Source organism: Rhipicephalus microplus, chromosome 4, assembly GCF_043290135.1.
Source record: "Rhipicephalus microplus isolate Deutch F79 chromosome 4, USDA_Rmic, whole genome shotgun sequence".
NCBI classification, from domain to species: domain Eukaryota; kingdom Metazoa; phylum Arthropoda; class Arachnida; order Ixodida; family Ixodidae; genus Rhipicephalus; species Rhipicephalus microplus.
Window position 1 is genome coordinate 187,795,440 of NC_134703.1, and position 20,807 is coordinate 187,816,246.

General features: G+C 43.0%; 2 protein-coding genes across 3 annotated transcripts in view; one reads left to right on the forward strand and one right to left on the reverse strand.

Annotated features, from left to right (window-relative positions):
• Positions 1-18,807, reverse strand: part of LOC119172555 (juxtaposed with another zinc finger protein 1) — a 60,596-nt gene extending 41,789 nt beyond the window's left edge. Inside the window, exons 1-4 of the mRNA XM_037423712.2 lie at positions 18,619-18,807; positions 18,233-18,305; positions 17,828-17,922; positions 10,209-10,305 (exon numbers count right to left, since the gene is read on the reverse strand). Of these exons, the coding sequence (XP_037279609.1) occupies positions 10,209-10,305; positions 17,828-17,922; positions 18,233-18,305; positions 18,619-18,718 (365 nt within the window). The 5' untranslated portion in view covers positions 18,719-18,807. The remainder of the gene's footprint in view (positions 1-10,208; positions 10,306-17,827; positions 17,923-18,232; positions 18,306-18,618) is intronic.
• A 172-nt stretch (positions 18,808-18,979) lies between these two features.
• ATPsynC (ATP synthase, subunit C) overlaps positions 18,980-20,807 on the forward strand; it is a 31,472-nt gene continuing 29,644 nt past the window's right edge. Inside the window, exons 1-3 of one of the 2 annotated variants that reach the window (XM_037423713.2) lie at positions 18,980-19,112; positions 19,442-19,514; positions 20,630-20,701. In XM_037423713.2, the coding sequence (XP_037279610.1) occupies positions 19,473-19,514; positions 20,630-20,701 (114 nt within the window). In that variant the 5' untranslated portion in view covers positions 18,980-19,112; positions 19,442-19,472. Of the gene's footprint in view, positions 19,186-19,441; positions 19,515-20,629; positions 20,702-20,807 lie in introns of both variants that reach the window. The other variant, XM_037423714.2, reaches the window with a different exon arrangement.

A 20,807-nucleotide genomic window follows, 5' to 3' on the forward strand; every position in this document is an offset into this window, starting at 1 on the left:
CCATCCAGCAGCGCTTGGTCCTCGCCAGTCGTTCTAGTAAAGAAAAAAGACGGAACGCTGCGATTCTGTATTGACTACAGGAAGCTTAATAGCGTCACAAAAAAGGACGTCTACCCATTTCCACGGGCCGACGACTCCCTCGACAGGTTAAGACACGCAAAGTATTTTTCGTCCATCAATCTAAAGAGTGGCTATTGGCAAATTGAAGTGGATGAACGAGACCGAGAAAAAACCGCGTTTGTGACTCCAGACGGACTTTGCGAATTCTGAGTTCTGCCCTTCAGCCTCTGTTCTGCACCAGCCACTTTTCAGAGGATGATGGACACAGTTCTCACTGGCTTGAAGTGGCAAAGCTGCCTTGTCTACCTCGATGATGTGGTCATCTTTTCGGAGAGCTTCGAAGAACATCTGAAGCGTCTGAGAAAGGTTCTGGAAGCCATTTGCAAAGCTGAACTCACGCTGAAACCTCAAAAGTGCCATTTCGGCTATGAAGAGCTGAAATTTCTGGGACATGTCATTAGTGCGGATGGAGTGCGACCTGATCCAGACAAAACTGCTGCTGTCGCCGCCTTCCCTGTTCCATCAGATAAAAGAGCAGTACGCCGTTTCCTCAGCTTGTGAGGACCATCCCATCTTGATGAGGACGCTGCTACAGAAATTCATACAGATGCCAGCAACGTCGGACTTGGCGCTGTCCTTGTACAACGACACGGCGGCGTTGAGCATGTGATAGCTTATGCCAGTCGTACTCTTTCTCGAGCCGAGACCAACTATTCTACGCCAGAAAAAGAATGCCTCGCAGTCATGTGGGCGGCGACCAAATTTCGGCCTTACCTCTACGGTCGTCCCTTCAAAGTGGTGACTGACCACCACTCGCTCTGCTGGCTGGCAAATCTCAGAGATCCATCCGGCCGTCTCGCACGGTGGAGTTTGCGTTTGCAGGAGTTCGATATTACGATTGTGTACAGGTCAGGGCGCAAACACGAAGACGCCGACGCGCTTTCTCGAGCACCTGTGGGGAACGCTGTCAGGGGCTCCGAAGATGAAGATGCCTTTCTCGGAGCAGTTAGCGACGCCGAATTTATGTCAAAGCAGCGGGCAGACGACGAATTACGCCCAGTCATTGATTCCCTGGAAGGCCGCAACTCTCAGGTCCCTCAACACATTGCTCGCGAACTGTCCTCTTTTCGTCTAAGAAGAGGCATTCTTTACAAGAAAAACACCCGTGGTAGCGACAAAGCCTTCCTACTCGTTGTTCCTACCGACATGCGTGATGAGATCCTCCTTGCGTGCCACGACGAGCACACGTCAGGACATTTGGGCTATTCGCGAACTCTCGCCACAGTACGCCAACAGTATTACTGGCCGCGACTATCAACTAGTGTACATCGATATGTGAAAGGCTGCCGTGAGTGCCAGCGCCGCAAGACTCCGCCTGTGAGACCCGCGGGCCTGCTCCAGCCGATCGGCACCACCACGAACACCATTTGACCTCGTGGGAATGGACCTTCTCGGGCCTTTCCCTTTGTCGTCCTCTGGGAACAAATGGATTATAGTTGCGACAGATTATCTTACTAGTTATGCTGAAACAAAAGCGTTACCCCGTGGCACGGCCTCCGAAGTCGCGCAGTTCTTCGTGCACCAAATCGTCCTACGACATGATGCTCCGTCATGCGTGATTACGGACAGAGTGACGTCGTTTACAGCACGAATGATGGAGGACATTTTTAAACTGAGCTGCACAAGTCATCGAAAAACAACGGCTTATCACCTGCAATCCAATGGACTGACAGAGAGGCTTAACAAGACCATAGCGGACATGCTGTCAATGTACGTGGACGTACAACACAAAACCTGGGACGAGATTCTTTCATACACCACGTTTGCTTACAATACGGCAACGCAAGAAACAACGCGATTTCCGCCTTTCCGACTTGTTTACGGACGCAACGTGCGAACCATGATCGATGCTATGCTTCCATGCGACCAAAGCAATGAACTTGCTCAAGACGCTGAGCAATACACTCAATACGCCGAAGAAGCTCGTCAGCTAGCTCGCATAAACACCAGTCACCAACAAGATACAGATGCACGACGTTACAACCTCCGCCATCGAAATGTCACCTACCACCCTGGGGACCGAGTGTGGGTGTGGATCCCTGTCCGGCGACCAGGCTTATCCGAAAAACTCCTAAGCCGTTATTTTGGACCATACAAGGTTCTTAGACGAGTCACAGATGTTACCTACGAGGTATTTCCGGACGGCGCAGCGTCTTCTCGTCGAGAGCTTCGGCTCGAAACCGTGCATGTCGTTCGGCTGAAGCCCTACTTCACACAGTAGCCCTTGTGGTATTCACGTGCTACGACATGCCGTGACTTTGCGTTGCTGCTGCTGTTTGTGTTCTCCTGTGTTTTTATGCCTTTTCTTTTTGCGCTTGGCGCAAGCGTTGACGAAACTTCTTCATTTGCGCTGCGAGTACTGGCACTCTCCCTCTTTTGGTTCTCTATATCTGCGTGTGTATACCTTCATTTTTTTTTATTTACGAGCATCGAGTCGATGCTTTCAAAGGGGGGGACGATTGCCACATGGTTTGCTTGTGTGAGATCGAAGAGTGAAAGAGGACAAAGACGATCTCTCTGAGCCGCTGCTTGGCTAGTCGACTCAACGAGCCCATTATATCAAGTTTGTCGTGAGTAACATTACCATATTTTATAAAGTACAACTTGTGCAAAATATGCAGAAAGTGCGGAGATGACGTTGGGATGGAGGTTATAGGCGAATTTCAATGCGCAAGATGACCTCACGGCAATGTGCGCAGATAATACAAAACACACACACTTTTTTTAGACAATTTTTCTGCTGCTTCTGATCGGGCATGTGGGTTGCATATAGGGGCAGGTTACAAGCGTAAAAAGGTGGTAAGCAGTACTGTCATTCATCGCATCTTCTAAAATGGCATTTGCAGCACGAACAGCCAAATTTTTGAGTACAGATGTGCCACTGTTGTTTCAGGCTTGCGTAAACAATTTCTTAACATTGTGCACAGTGACATACGTGAAAAAGCAAATGCTATTTCACAACCATTTTCAATTCATACGAAAGGAAAGTAAATTTAAGGGTTCGTTTTTTCTTTTTAGACACAATAATAATGAGATCTAACAGACAATAATGCAAGAAAAGTATAGGGAAAGTTATTGGAAATGATTGTATTGTAATTGTGAAGAAAAAAAAGTGGACAAAAGACACCTTGCCCTGGACAAGGACCTAACCTGCAACCTTCGAATAACGCATCCGATGCTCTACCAGCTGAGCTACCACAGCGGCTATCCCCTCTATCCATAGAATTTTTTAATAATATTCTCTTGCGAGACTAACCAGTACTATATGTTTAACAGCTCCACGACCCCTTGCTTAAGACTATAAAAGACACGGCTGCACAAATAATTACCAAATTTCATTCTATCTACCTTTAGACATACATTAAGGAGCTCCTAACTGTTTTTGTGCTGACAATTCGTGCACTAATCAAGAACCTTCATTCTAATTATCTCAAATGGATGAAAGTAGAAACATGTTTAGCTTGTCAGCAGAATTCATTGCTATACAGAAAAAAAAAATTTGTTTTAGACAATAGAGATCTTGAACAAGAGTCTTATGATATGTTACTATTGTTTCTGCACTCAATCTCTACATCAACACGGAAATATTTTGAAGCTAACAGTTTGGCAGAATCGCACCTGGCTGGACACAGTGCCAACAAAAGTAAATATATATCCTTAAAAAAAAGTTTCGGCCCCCACAAGAGAGCTTTGTGCACAAAGCATTGTGGGTCAGGCTCCTATGTGGGAGTTGAAACATGATACTAAAATTATATCTTTAGTTTGGTTCGTGACGTGTTCTCTTTGTCCGGAAATACTTTACTGCAGGCTAAAATGACATAGAAGTGACTAACAACTCATTAATTACCTTTTTAGTCATTCACTTTAGAGCAGTTGTTAAGTTAGATATTTGTCCTCCGTGGCAACTTATGGGATTATGATTTTTCAGAAATCACGAAGTCCGACATAATTCGAGGTACACACTCAATGATGAATTTCAAGGGAGACATCACAACTGGCCGCAGCGAGTGTGCAGGAGACATGGCCACTCTCTTACACCATACTGGCACATCTCAGCACGATAATTTACAAATTTTGACTAAAGGCATGTCAGGACCACATCATGTCGTGGGAAGTAGCCAGTCACGTCACTTCCACCTTGCGTTTGCATGTGAAGTCTGGCGCTTCTATCTCTTTGTCATTGTGTAGAACAAAACTGCAATATCCACCTTTTTCTTTCTCTATAAAGCAGCGATCTCAAACAGACAGGTCACGGGCAACATGTGCCCCGCAGACCTTTCACTAGCACAGCAAGGCTTCATGTGTTGATACTTTTGCGACTATGCTGAACTGTATTCGCACTGCCCCCCCCCCCCCCCCCCCAACTGCAATTAGTGGCACTTTGTTCAGGTAAGCTGAACAGACTAAACTGGTCCCACGCATTATTTTTTTCGTGAGACATTCCTTGCAGTTTCCATGATTGAAATGGCACAACAGAACAAAAACTCTGTTTCAGAATCATCGTCCAGATTTTAGTCATTGTGAAAGATGATATTCATATGTTTTTCAAAACCTGACGTGAAATACACTACAGAAGCTATTCACATATGTGATATGGGAAAGCCATTCTTTGAAATGGCAATGTTAGGTTACATTTGTACATACTCTTTGTCCCAGCCCTTGTAAGACTAATTTAGTGGCCCACCAGTGGTAATTGAGCGTGAGACCTTGCTAAGCACAGAACCCATAGGTAGCTGCTGCAACACTTATTCTTGCACACAGATGAGTTTTTATTATTATTGCTTCTTGCACCTAGTTATAGGTTGAGAAGTGAACAGATGAGCACCACACATCACATGCAAAGAATAAATGATGTAGCTGTGTATTCTATATTACTTGCTGCTTTTCCTGACGATATTACACTTCAATGCACTTCTATTCAAGTTCTGTCACTTCATTGTCATGGGAAGTTCCCTCCTGAAGTAACAGAGTGGCTGCATTTCTGACTCGCCAAGGAGGAATCAGTGCTGATATTGCCATCAAAACACGATGTTGAATATTTCAGATTATGTACAATTTTGCAATATCTGAAAAAAAATTCTGCCATGAATTTTCCTGAACTACAACTTTTTACGCTAAGCTATCACAAAGTGAATAATCAGATAGTTATTTAACAAGTTCTCGTTGATTACTAACATCAATATCCCTTCAGCTGTGGCAAATTATTTCTGTCCTGATGGGGAGTTCATGTGCAGAAACTTCAGGAGCCTGAATGTCAGAAAAGTTTTATGAAAAATTTGTAAAGTCTTGGAAAAAGAACACCCCGTTTATTTAGCTCGCCCCGCTGTTAATTATTTCGTAAGATTTCTACTAATCTTTTACCACTAAGGATGCAAAGCACAGTTCTTCATATTTTGAACACAGAAATCAAACAGCAAGAGATTGTGGAAGCCCACTGGATTGAAGAACTAAAACAAAAGTGTGTCAGCCATCCTGCCCTTGCTTCATTACAAACTTCACTCCTTTCCTCATACCTTTGATGGCAAATTCTCATTTTTCCTAGTTGTTTGCTAGAACAGGGTGTCTACCGATTCGATTTTTTCGAACTACCTGACTTTTAAAGGTTTTCCATGATAATTAAAAGCAAATTCAATCTTTTCCTCAACGACCATCCCATCTGTTGGGTAGAGTCGGCACACTGGAAACAAACCCTCGTGTGAAAATATATATATATATATATATATATATATATATATATAAGGGAAAAAAGTGTATACCTAAGGGCTCGTTTTTCCGTGTTTTGACACAATATTGATGAGATCACCCACCTTCCCACTTTATTTTCACCCACTTTTCTTTCTTCTTATTTACATTCCATTTGTTCTAATAACTTCTCCTGTACTTGGCATTACTGCTGTTAGATCTCATTAATATTGTGTCAAAACACAGAAAAACGAGCCCTTAGGTATACACTTCTTTCCCTTATTTCATTAAAACGAGGGTCTCGTACTGGCAGACTTGGTGTCATTAGGTTGTATACGAGGGACTATTAATCAGCTGCCCGCTGGTAATCAGTTCACGTGCTACGTGACGCCAAACATGCGCATAAAAGAGTGTTTCACAGTCGTCGCTTGGCTTATAGATGGCGCTGACTGACACGCCTACTTCTAAATTCACATTTAAACCCAAAAAAGTGGATGGATTTAAACCCAAAAAAGTGGATGGAGGGAAGGCCGCTGTGATAGTTCAGTGGTTAGAGCATCAAACGCGTTATTCAAAGGTCGTAGGTTCGATTCCTGCTCATGGCTGGTTATTTTTTCACCCACTTTTCTTTCTTCTTATTTACATTCCATTGGTTCTAATAACTTCCCCTGTACATTCCTTGGCATTATTGTCTGTTAGATCTCATTAATATTGTGTCAAAACACGGAAAAACGAGCCCTTAGGTATACACTTCTTTCCCTTATTCATTAACGAGGGTCTCGTAGTGGCAGACTTGGTGTCATTAGGTTGTATACGAGGGAATATTAATCAGCTGCCCGCTCGTAATAAGTTCATGTGCTACGTGACGCCAAACATGCGCATAAAAGAGTGTTTCACACTCGTCGCTTGGCTTATAGATGGCGCTTACTGACACTCCTACTTCTATATTCAAATATAAACCCAAAAAAGTGGATGGAGGGAAGGCCGCTGTGGTAGCTCAGTGGTTAGAGCATCGAACGCGTTATTCGAAAGTCGTAGGTTCGATTCCTGCTCACGGCTGGTTATTTTTTCATCCACTTTTCTTTCTTCTTATTTACATTCCATTGGTTCTAATAACTTCCCCTGTACATTCCTTGGCATTACTGTCTGTTGGATCTCATATATATATATATATATATATATATATATATATATATATATAAGGGAAAGAAGTGCATATTTAAGGGCTTGTTTTTCCGTGTTTTGACACAATATTAATGAGATCTAACAGACAGTAATGCCAAGGAATGTATAGGGGAAGTTATTAGAATCAATGGAATGTAAATAAGAAAGTGGGTGAAAAATAACCAGCCGTGAGCAGGAATCGAACCTACGACCTTCGAATAATGCATTTGATATATATATATATATACATGGGATATGGCACAACGGCAGCGTTGTCAACAAGGATAAATATATTTATTTCCCAACAGTTTCGGGAGGGGTCCTCCCTTCATCACGGGATGAGTTATAACTCATCCCCTGATGAAGGGAGGACCCCTCCCGAAACTGTTGGGAAATAAATATATTTATCCTTGTTGACAACGGTCCCGTTGTGCCATATCCCATACCTTCACGAATACTAACTGGCCCATTGAATTATTACTCCCACTATATGCATATATATCAGGTGCTCCATATAAAATACCTAAACATATATACCGCACAAGCTCTGAATGTTTTGAGCACATGTGGTTAATAAAAAAAAGTATGTATATTTGGTCAAAATAAAACCTCTGAGTGAGGCAGCGACCAAGTTGGCTGTAGTTGGATCTTCGACAGAACCAGGAGGCACACATGAGTTAAAATGAACCGTAGCTGCACGTTTCAAGGAGCCCGGAAGAGTCCGACAACGCAGCCAAAGCTGCTAGAAAATGTAGAAGTGGCACCATCTCGCAGCATCCGTGTAAAAGGAGGACGCGGAAGCCTGGCCGGTTCCGCCACTGGGATGTAACAGCAACAGCCCAGGCCGCTTAGGGTGTGGATTGGATTGGATCTGATCTGAACTGGATTGTTGTACTTACTACTTATTTGCATTACCGCCTAATTTGCACATCTCTAAAATTCACTGCTCAGCAAAATTCTCTCTCTCTTTTTTTGAACACGATGAGCCCATGCAATTTGGTATTTTATTTCTCTGGGCTCTGATCTTTCAAGCATTATGATAGTCTACAGATGCCTGTAATAAAAACTGAAGGTAGTGTTTGAAACGTTTGAGTATGTAGTGGCAAGAAACAATCTGTCAGCCCGCAACAGCTTCCTCGATTCTATAATTGAATCACAGATGCCGGCGTCTTATCTTCGTTTACGTGCACTTCTATGGACGTGATCCCGAGAAATATTCACAGATTTAATGACACCACCTAAAGGAATCGAGATGAGAATTTTAGCTAAAGTTAACCAATACCACTCTCGAAACCCGAGCTACCAGCGATAATTGTGTAGCTGAGGATGCTTGTCATTGCACTGCCAATAAGCATGACATAGCCCGGCAAGCCTCTGCTGATGGCAGTTCTACTCTAAAACAAAAAGGCCTTCAAGCTAATTCGAAATTGTGGTCAAGACAAACATGCAAAAATTTACCGTAAGTAATATTATGCTTTGAAAGTCAGATATGCTGTGTGATATACAGAAGCAACAGACATCAAAATAGTGCATCTACGAACATCGAAGCTAAGGAATGCTTTAGTTAACATGAAGGACCAGTCGCTAAGCAAAAATTTCTCCTGTCTTGTTTACGCCACTACATTGGTGAGACAGGGGATTTTAAGAAAAGAGTTAAACAATACGAATAGATGTCACGAAATGACGCGTGCTCTCAAATGCCCTTGCTGAACACGTGAAGTCTACAAGTCACCGAATTGACTGGTCAAGCATGTGTATTCTGCCCAAAGAAAACAAGCCTGCAGCATGCCCGCACCTGGAATCCCAGCGCATACGAATGCACATACGCTGAACACGAGCGATGAGACACCTCTGACGATGTACTCTAGGTGCTACGTCACATACTTAGGCGTAGTTAATATGCTGTGCCTTTCTTATGGCCTCTTTTGTGAACAAGGCTCCCTTATCGGGTGCCCGAAAGTCGATAAACTGTGCTTTTTTGGTCGGTGCATCCTTTCATGTTTAAGCTAAGAAGCAACAGTTATGCACTGCCTTTTATTTTTTCATACCTCTTCTAGCTGTTCACTGTAGTTTCAGCGAAAGGAGTGACATTTTTCAGCTTTTATATAGAGGAATGCTTATTTTTATAGCTGTCGCACGAACTGCGATAAGTTTCCATGACCTGGACAGATTTTCCGGAAATTTCCCGACTTTTCCAGATGGGTCTAAGATGGGTTAGTAGACACTCTTTAGAAGTGCATTTGACGTAGTCTGTTGCTGTCAGCGCGATAATACCAAGCGTTATAATCACACGTGATTGTTATATGCATGAGGGATGTGTTTCTTGACAAGACTGCAGAGATCATGTTGCCTACTGGAGCAGATGTTTTTTCAAAAACCAGTTGTTAGATTGCGCTTGTTTGTCATACATGTTTGTTTGGTCAGGCAAGTGGCTAAAAGATGAATTCATTGCAACTAGGCAGGCTAACAGTTTTGCTTCAGTATATTTTCGATGCTAACATTTTTTGGTGTGTCTAAACTAATAGTTTAAGACAAAAAGTTTCATATTAGAGCCCATAAAGCAAATGACATCGTTTCCACTACTAATATTATGTCAGTAAGAGGGACATGAAGACGTCACAAAAAAAATTGTCGAAAGTAATACTTTTTGCGAAGGCATCTAATTTCAAAAAAGAAGTTCAGCCTAGTAGCTGAGCCAACTTGGAATCTAGATTAGCAGCAACAAGTAAGCATCGCTTCAACATTGTGGGTATGGTTTGCACACACCAGTTGTTGCGGAATTTACCAACCGCTGTGTCAGATTACTTTATTTACTTCAGGTACTGCAAGATGTCGCTGATAGTCATCAACCTTAGCCGACGGGATGAAGGCTTCCCATGGACACGACCATGTCAAAAGCTATTAAACCGACCCAACAGCAACACAAGTTCTGCAGATTCTACAAATATCTAACAAACTGCAGACAATTCTATGAAGACACTTTCTTGTATTGTGAATAATTTGTATCAAGTAAATAAACCATATTTTTTCTTTCAATTCTTTTGTTAGGTGTATTTAAGCTCAAAGAACCTGTAAACAATGAGAAATACTGCAGTACAAGTGCTCAAACAGTCACCTGTTTCAAAGCAAGTGGATGCAACTGAAACCCATGACCTCACACGCATCAGCAGCAAGTGTGCCTTCATAAGAGGTACAGGCCAAGGCAGCAACACATAAAGAAAAGCAACTTGCAATGAACACACCTCATAATGAACTCCGAGATGAACTCGTTCTGCGTAGTCCACGAGTCATTGCTGTCGTCAGATTCACTACTCATCTCCTCTTCATCCATCTCACTTCCTGAAAGAGCACATTTTGGCGGTTGAGAACGATAATGGCTGCTTTGTCGAGTGTTTGTGTACGTGATAATATCCGAGAATGAATGCCAATCACAACCGCGGCATCTGATTTGCAATGTCCTTTAAGAAGCAGGTGTCAGTTGACACCATGAGAGCACAGTAGCAGTGAGCTCACTAATAAACTGCTCTATACTACATGGCAAAATTCGAAGCCCTCTTCATGCAATGAGCAAGCAGAACCAAAGAACCAAGGCATCAGTAGTTGCAATTCTGGCAAACTGCTTTTTCATATTTTATTTTTTATTTACAGATACTGTCAGCCCTTACACAGGGCTATTACAAGAGTAAAACAAAAACAAGAAAAACAATCATTCCAGAATCAGAACAAAATTAACATGTATAATTGGAAGTTACTGATAAAGGAGCAATATTGCGACATTCTCTACTCATGTTTTGTTATCGCCCCATTTTACTGTCAGTAATTCTCAGTGCAAACTACGCTGATACTGTTTGAGAAGCTTCGGAACGGCAGTAGACTATTTTGTTAAGATTACGCCCCTGAAACATTTCATTATTATGAAACCACAGAAGCGAAAAACACAGAAGAAGCGACCTGTTGTCATTCCGTATGTGCACAGACTGGCTCATCCTTTGAAGCACGTCGCCTCTCGTTTTAAGGTCCCTGTCGTGTTCTCGGCACCTCAGAGGCTTTCGCACGTTTGTGCTCGTTCGTGTGGCGTACCAAGTGCTCATTGTTTAAAGAAGCACGAAAGAAAGTTTTTGGATTGTTTGGTAGGCATTGTCTACTTGATCCTGCTCAGTTGTGGCAAGGTGTACATTGGCCAGTCGGGCCGTTGTATAAACTATTGCTTAAGGAAACATGCACTGTCAATGAGAAACGGCACGGGTTCGCATTTGCCGCATCATTGTAAGGAACGCTCGTGTGAACCGCTACTGCACCGTACGAGAATATTGCTAAGAAGCAAAGACAAAGTGGCACCTGAATTGGCAGAGGCGATGTTTATTAGACAATTTGGCGAACAATGTATCAGTGTTTCATCTCTGTCATTGTATGATAATGAATTTGATTTTCTATCTGATAGATTGTGATTATAGCTGGTTGGTCTCTTCTTGTGGTTGTACGCATGCGTGAGGGTTTTATAAGACGAGCTTCGATTCAATAAAAGTTAGTTGCGAGTGTGTGCTTTTCCGAGTCTCTTCTCTCGACGTCTTTTAAGTTTGTGCCAGCGATGTTCTGCACAGTTACACACCAACTAGCCCGACAGCATACGTTACTGATCCAAGTAACATATGCAAGTAAGAAGCAAACTTTATGAAGCAAGTGTGAGCAATAAAACTACAATTTTAATTCCAAAGAAGGCCCCACCTATCGAGCCTCTCATGATTGCAGCAGCATTAACTTGGTATTTCGAGGACGCAAAGACAGAAGAACTAGAATTCACTGTAAGCAATACCTGCATGTTACTCGTTAGCGATATTCGTCTATACGCTACCCCATTTTGATCCCTTGTGGTTGTGTTGGCGTGTAACATACGTATAATGAAAAGACACCCTCATGGCACGTTTTCCGCACTTCCAACCAGACGAGTGCCATTCACAACGGTTCTCCAACATGCTGAGTGACAAGCACACGTTGAATTATGCTCTTTTCTTTTGCCATTCTTTTATAGGTGGTTCGAGTCTTGTAATTACATGAAATCATTCGAAGCAGCGAGACAAAAATGAGACATAAAGATTGAGTGCGTTTTCAGGCTTCGGCACCACTGGGCGTCACAATAAGAACGCTCGGATCATAGACTTCACCACTACTAGTGCATTGTCACTCAGGATGGTACGTGTGAAATGTATTACAGCGAACACGTCGCAGTAGTGTCAATGTAACTGGGCACTTCATTTTCCGTTGAGCGCTCACATGCTGTTTGCCATTGAAATCAAAATACCTTGCATGCAATGGACGTGATTCAAATTTGGCCGAGAGGACCTACGCATACGAAGCAATTAAATCAAAAGCACATCTCAATTCTGAAATTCATTGTCAGTGCTCCTTTAAAACAAAAAAAGTTTGCTGTGCCTTCTTAGACTGTGCTACACAAAAACAAGTATGCTATGGCATGCTTAGCTTAAAGGGACACTATAGGCAACTATTAAGTCGGTGTTGATTATTGAAATAGCTGTCCGAAAACCTCGTAGTGTTGCTTTTGTGCCAAGGAAGCGCTTATTTTGAAATACAATCAGGTTTTAGAGGTCCGCATCAGGGTAGCGCACTTCAATTTACCCGCCTCAAGATTTAGAACATATCACGTCCCAGTTGCCATGCACAACGTTGCCCGGCTTTACTACGCGGCCACCGACACTAGTAGCAGCAGAACGAAAGCAGCAGGAGCCACAGCAGCAACAACGGCATTGATCAATTTCTTGCCATTGGCTCTGAGATGGCAGACGTGCTTTGGTTCAACTGGGCCCCGCTAGATGGCACTACCTGTTCAGTTTAACCACGTGAAAACTGAATTATTGAGCCACTCGCGCTATTTTCCTATAGTAATGTCTGGCGGTTCTTTTTTCTATGAAGCAAACAGAAATGAACAAGCAGCATTTTATTGCGTCTCTTGATGCACGGAAGGTTCTTTATGTAGTGCAGCTAGATCTATTACAAGTGATTAATTGTAGTCAGTTCGTCTGACATCATCGGAATCATTGTGAGAATGTCCTACAGCAGCACATGCATTCTTGTGCATTTACCTTAATTTCTTGGTAAGTAGGGCACTGCTGTTGATAATATTGTCGTTTTCAATGTTGTAATATATTTAGCTTTCACTTTGATGTAAATTGTTATTGACTTTAGTGTTTCTTTAAGTCTGTTGCGAAGCTTCATGATGCTGCTGCAGAGACTTTGGCCATTGTATGTCTAAGTATCAGTCATCAAACTGCACGTGTATTTGCAGAAGCAATATGATGAAAGCCACATTACGCATTTGCTATGGCATCCTGAAGACATTCACCGAGTAAAACTTTTGTCGATGTAATTAAGAGCTACACATACAGTATTTTTATTAGGACAAGATACTACTTCTAATGCTCCACTTCCACTGCACTTCTACACAAGCTATGATGTCAGAAAATATGCACTTTTCAGTCGAACGAGTTCTGACAAATGCATTAAGTAACGATTAGCATTTAGGCAAATGAAGTTAGGCATTTCAATATTCTCGCATGCAAACAACTTTGAAATTTAAGGCGTTGCTAAGTTAATGTTGTCCTTTGTCACACATGCGACATGGACTTGCTACTAACACAAAAGGAAAGCTCAGAGCGGGTCTTTGAAGTCAATGCACTATAGACACTGAACTTCAGAGTGAATTGGCATATAAATGTGCATCGGAGCAGTCGTAAATGCGGCCATCTGGTGTGCAAACTCCTGTGTCTGCGAATTTCAATCTCACTTCGGGAATAAGACTTTACCCTTCAGTACAACACTTTGAACAACAAATCAAAAGGCTTCCAATAAGCGACACACTCAAACTTGTAGATAAAATGAACATACAAAGAAAATTTTGAAGGGCTCTCTTCAATATTGGAATGTAATAAATATATGTTTATGATACCACATATAGTGAAGCTAATATCATAGGAGTTACTAACTTGAACTGTACCTTGTCATTTTCTATAAATGTGCAATTAAACGTGAGAGTGTTTAAACATGGAAATGGGGCTTGCGACACAATTAAAGTATGTCTCTTCAATCTGTCCTTCTGGTGCTGTGATATGGGCTGATATCGTTGCACAAGTGGCAATGCCAAATCGATTTTGGACTACGGCAATACACAGTGGCTATATTTATTATGAGAAGTGACATTATGTCATGTGACAGTAACAACAAAGGCCATTCATTTTTTATCGGCTTGACGCAACAGGCGAAGCAAACTTTTCGATACCGAAACAAGAAGCACACTTTTGAGGTAGCTTAATTAAAGATACATGAAATGTAACCCAAGCACGATGCTGTTTTTAGGATACTGGACAAATGTGCTTTTATTTAAAGTAACCAGCTGTGAGTATTTAAATTACGTGGCAGCACTCCTTTAAGTTACGTAGAGAGGCATTTTCGTGCTGACACAAAGTGAACATGGCTTGGAATCAAGCCCAAATCTTCAAGTTTAGTTTTCTAAAATCTTAAGACATTAAAATAATACAGTGGGTATCATAAGCAAAGGTAACAATGCAACCTTAAGCTTAACCAAAATGTCATCAACATTTTATGGCATACAGTCTTGTTCAGTAAAGTTAAACACAGTATTGGCATACTTTTTAGATTGTAACAGCTCTAAGATTTTCTTGTAGCCCTCAATATATCCGGGAATCTGTCGCAAGACATTTATATTTGACAAAAAGGTTGTCTCAAGGCTTACCACGGTTTTATAAAGCAGGGGGTTCTACATGCTAAAACACTGATCTAATCATGAGCCTCCACTTACGGCGTGGACTAAATTAATTTGAACCACCTAGGGTTTATGACCTGCACAGAGGTACATGGGCGTTTTCGCATCTTGCTTCCACCCTGCACTGGAAGTGTTATCGCAGGGAGAATCCAAGCTTTCATTCCCAGGAGTGTTCCCGAAGTATGCGATGTTCACATATGGGTCCAACAAATTCACAGTAAGATGCCTATAAATGCTAGTTGCATGACCTGCTGAGGCATATTAGGGAACCGTGATGGGGCAGTTACTGGGTTCATTCGTAGACTCAGAGGTCACAGGATCAATCTCGGCCGCAGTAGTCTCACTTTAATGGTGTGAAATGGGAGAGGACCATGTACTGCGTGATGTCTGTACACATTAAATTACACCAGATGGCCCATATTTCAGGAGCCCTCAATTTACATCTGCCCCATTGATATTGTAGCATTAGCATGTAAAACCCCAGCTGCTATTATTAGTACAAGGTATAAAACGACAAAAGACTATAAAGGCAAGCGCTCATCTTTCTTGAGTTTGTTGTTTTATACCTTTCACTAGTACGACTCGGCCAGTTATTCATGACCAACTAGCCCGACAACTTATTCTTTCAGATGCACAATTTTGAAAGCTCAGCAGGTGCAAAAATGGTGCTGATGATAATATCTAATGTTTTGAAATGTTTATTAAATGGATTTGAATATATGTGCACCACAAGCTTGAACAACGAGGATAATGTCTCAGCAAATCCAATAATATTAAAAATTGGGGGACCCTTACGCTTCGCCTTAGAAAGTATAAAGCAATAGCGATATCCTGTTCAGAGTGCGCAGAGTTCAAAATGACTTGTGTCCGTGAAGCTTTCACATATGGCTGCATTCTGTGTAATGAATAGCAGGCTTTAAACTATATTCAAGTGTGCATGCAAAATCTATTCGAACTTGCTATGCACCCACTATGCGATCTTAAGGGAAAAAGCACAGTAACGGGTGCGACTTATTTTGTGGGTGGCCTGCCTTAAACCATGAAGTCGTGATAATCGCATGTTCTCACACCTGATGGCAATTTACGCTTTTTACCATGCATTATTACTGCAATATTACTAGTTGCATTGAGAAGCATGTATTCTGGACGAGTGTATTTGTAAAGCATGCAAGTTACTTTCATTGCATTTCCAAGCAGAGAAATTTATTTTCACTGCATTCACAAGTAGATGCATGGCTCTGTAGAAGAACACTTGCTTGCCATGCCAATGACCCGGAATTGTTCCTCACTCAGACCCAGAATTTTTATTTACATCTTCAATTTTTCGCTCATAACCAACAATGCCAACAGTGGAATTCCTGTGAAACGAGCTCTGTAGATGGCACTGCATTAATATTTGGGGCTTTACATCCCAAACCACAATATGATTATGAGAGTCACCACAGTGGAAGGCTCCAGAAATGTAGACTATCTGCTGTTTTTTAACCAGCACCAACATCGAACAGTGTACGGGCGTCTACCATTTTGCCTCCATCGAAATTTGACCGCCACAGCCAGGATCTTCAGCAAATATAGGTATTTGTATGTTTGCCTGAGGCATATGTATGTCAGTATGAACTTTTCCCCATTTCTAGCGACATTAACCTAAACTCTGTTAATACATTCAAATATCTTGGTGTTACCTACACTCAAAATCTAAAGTGGCACTATCACATTGAAACAATTTGCGCTAGAGCACTTCGAAAACTGGGATACATAAAACGAACACTCAAGCACTCTACCAAGGACTTCAAATTAACGGCGTATAAATCGCTCATCCGACCATTGCTAGAGTACGCCTCAGCGGTATGGTCACCCTATACTGCACTTGACATAAATATGCTCGAGGGCATACAGAAAAAAGCAATACGATTTATATTTGGCCGGTATGACTGCAATTTTTCTCCCTCATCTCACGCATGCTCATTGTCGTTAGAACCCCTTGCTTTCCGACGCACACTTGACCGTATTACTCTGCTACATAAGATTGTACACAGCCGCAGTTGCATTGAAGCACCGATTACTTTTTGTGATTTAGCACTTCGAATCACGCGCCGATCTCACCCACTCAACATTGTTCCCTTCCAGCCATTTGTAAATTGCTTTACGCATTCCTTTTTTCGAGCCGTTCTTGAGATTTGGAACAACCTAGATGGTTCCCTATGCGAAAAATCAATTGAACTGTTTTTGAAAGAACTGCCTAACCATATTTTGTAATATGGTTTAAATGCTTTGTATGTTTCTTTGGTATTGCTTAATGTATGTTCGTTCCTTTTCCTAATGTACCCACTTCTGCTATGTCTCGTGTATCGAGACAGCAGTATCTGTAAATAAATAAATAAATTTCCCATCATGCACATTTTTCAAGCATCGATTTTGCCAAAAATGTTTTACACATAAAACTGCTGATAGTCTCATTACCTTGCATTCAGGAAAATATTTAAAAACTTCACAATACCTGTCCTGTAGTTGTCGCTTACATGGTAGTTTTGGACAGTAAGGTGTGCTCGATCAATTAAAAAAAAATACCCATGGTTGAACAAAATGCTGAGCCTCCCAGTGCAACAGAGGATTGCCGAGTTAACCTTTGTTTTTTCCTATTGTGCCCTCAATGCATCGTGAATGAGTAAGTACAAATTCAGTCCCACTATGTAACAATGAACTGGAATGCTAGCCTGTGCCCTCGCGTGTAACAGCAGAGAATGAACTTGGGAGCTAGTCAAGGAGTGCCCCTGGGGCCTTTAAGCACACCACAAACAATCTTCCAAGAGCATCAAACTGTGTGGCGCTTTTTTTGTCTCTCTCTATATTTTAATATCTATAACCTGAAGGGTGGCTACACCAAATGAACGTAAATCCGCTAAGAATAAGTGAACGGGCTCCTTCAAGCTCTGCACGCAGTGGCTATCATGACAGCACGTGGGCAATTTTCGCAGTAGATTCGCCCCGGCGTGAGGGTGCTACAACGGCACCAGTTTGGCACAGCAACCTTCGATGTAGCACCGCGTGCGACCGCCGGCGATTCACCTGTTGGAGTATTGCTGCAGATCGACGAGGCCGGCGACAGCGTCCGCTGCCTCTTGCGGACCAGTGGCTCCACGCGTGAACCTTCCGTGAAGACCCTGCGCAGAAACATTTGCCCCTCGCCATGTGGTCAATCTGGCGTGCCTCGATTCTCGCACGGCCATGACAAACTCGCGAGCCACTTCCGACTAGGAAGTGCGGCGTGGCCAAAGCCGGCCGCCTTCGCACGCTAGTGCTTTTTTGTCCCTGGTGCAAAATAACACATCTAATGCGCACACTGACGCAGTTCCAACGCCTCGGAATTGCGCCTGGCAGCAGACATATCAATGCCCGAGCACGGACGGAACCGAGTACAGCTACAGTTAAACGTCAAGCAAAAAAATCACGTCTGCGTAGTACTGTACCCACCTAAGGACGCAGCTGACAGGAAGGCACGAAGGTGGATGCAGTTCTTGCTTTTCGAGTAGTCTTGGGTCGTTATCTACAGGCGGGAGAAAGAGCAACATTTTTTTTTTTAACTCGCGTCACACGAGGTATAATCTCAATCGACACCGATAATTAAGCTCTCTACTTTCTTGCAATTTCGGTTTGACAATTAGCGCGCACGCAATCAAATTGCAGCACAAGATGCGCCGAACTCGTCCCAACTGACGCGTGCACTAAGAGAAGCAGCAGTGATCCGCATCAGTTTTTTCGCTGCATCTCTGCGATGCACCTGAGAGAAATCGGGGCGTGGAGCGGTCGCGTGCTCGCGCCGTCTCCCAGCGCGCGCTCGATGTAGCCAAGGGTAATACCTATGTGCGTGTCTTCGATGTGCAAAATGAGCTCTCGCAGTGTTGGGAACGTCAGGCCGCAATTGTTAAATTTGCAATTGTTAATTAGGAATACCGCCATCACACGTACGCAGCCCGAAGCGCTTCACATCTTATGGGAAGCGGCAACCCGTGCACCGGCGCAGACGATATGCCGCACGGTGCGCCGGAATGCGCGCCCATCATTGGCTAAGATTTAGGCTGGTGGTGTGACGTAAGAAGTCCAGATTGAAACAAGTGCACGTATAAATAATTTGTCAAACCTTTGCAACAACTACTAAATTAGGTTAATTGAAAATTGCTACAATCAACTCTAAAAATATATTTTTGAAGTTTGATTCGAACGTGTGACTGGTTAAAATAGAAAAAGTAAAAGTTTTTTTCTTCCTCGCCTTTTACGCTCACCGTGCTCCAGCCGAAACTGCGCGCAGGCGCAGTTGGCGCAGTCCCTTGGAACTTGCTGGGTGTTGTGGTTGGTAAGTGTTGCTTTAGTTATCCGTCGTAATCTGCCCGTGGCGAAGGTTGTACCGGGACCCGCTGCTCTCTCAGGTATATCAGATATTGAGAATAACTGTGTGCACCTGTAATTTTGAGGCAGATCTCCGGCAAGCTGCTGATGAGCGAGCTTATATCTCCTCCGCTCACGAGAGCCGGCTTCTCTGTGAAGGTCACCCCAGCAAACTGAGATTAGCATTCCTAGTCTGTAGCGTTTGCCGGCTTTTCAGGTTGCGTGTTTGGCGAATCCGGTGGAGTTGTTTCGAGCTCCTTGCCTCGCTTTTCCATACATTATGCCTCGTCTTTGCAGCTTTGTACGCCCTTCAAGGACCTAACCGAAAATGTTCGCCCTCAAGCTCGCCGCCCCCGTTTCACGAACTGTGGTGAGTACTGACCTTTAATGACCTCGGGCTTTGGAACTTTACTATCATTGACCGCGAAAGTCTACTGTCGGAAACGTAGTGCCTACCGGCATAAGTTTGTGCGCAAAAGAGCACTGGAAAGCTGCTGCAAGAGCAAGCGGTCAACAGAGTCGCCATGTTGAAACGACCCTGCCGAGCGTCTGTCCTTCCTTAAAGTGCCGTTATGAGACTCACCAACTGTGGCGTTTGTAATCTTCAGGATGGCGTGATTCTCTTTTCTATAACGCGTGCGAACTCGTCGCTTTTCGTCAAGCAGCTTCGAGAACCCACTGCGTTAGCTCTTGCTGCTAGCAGGGCGCCTCTGGCGTTATCCCGCTACAGTCATCCCGCTAACGAAATGCAGTGGTTTAGCCGATGCCGCGTACTCTTGGTTATGCAGGGGCTGATAGTCACGCCCAACCAGGCTCTCGTTGTGCGTAATGGAGTTCCACACAAGCCACGTACTGTTTCCGTTTGAAGTTCAATAGGATGCTGCGGGCGAAATTTTCTCGTGTCGTTTGGTCATCTAACTCGTGGTCACCTTGCGATGTCCAGCGTGCCCTTCGTACCTTATAACGGGTACGTTTAGAGGTCATTGACTGAACCAAAAAAAAACTACCCAAGTTTCCATAGTTGAATAATTAAAGGTTAATATGAGCGAATACACGTAATGTCTGTTACACATGCAGGGCGAGTCATTTTGAAATCGCCTATGTTTTCGTTTTCCAGAGCACATGCGTCAGCATCTTACAGTGAAGCGATTGTCCCGAATCTTCCTTGCTGGATTGCTCGCCTTGAAATGGTTGCACTGTTCTACTTTACGATTACTTGGTTCTAATGTGGGTAGCACTTTCGAGGAGGACCCATTTGCCCCCACCTTCAAACTGCTCGCAAGTAATCTTGGGAGGCTGGGGCCATCTCTGAACGAAGATATGCACTGCCGCCTCCTTAGTCAACTACGCTAGCAAACGGGTAGTACTTGCACTTCCAAGAATTTCGCAGCAAGCTACACGAGAGTTACTAACAAGTGTCATTGTCGATGTCCTCTTGAAAAGCATTTTCCAGCAATGGTCATGATGGAGCATTTTTGTTTGCAGGCCTCTGCCACTTCCCGGTCATGCCTGCGGCCTCTGTCCTCATCAGTCAGCAACAGCAGGCTCTTTGAAGAGGTATGTTTGGTAAAGACATATCATGCAAATGTGTTCTCACATTAAAATTTATATATATATATATATATATATATATATATATATATATATATATATATATATATAT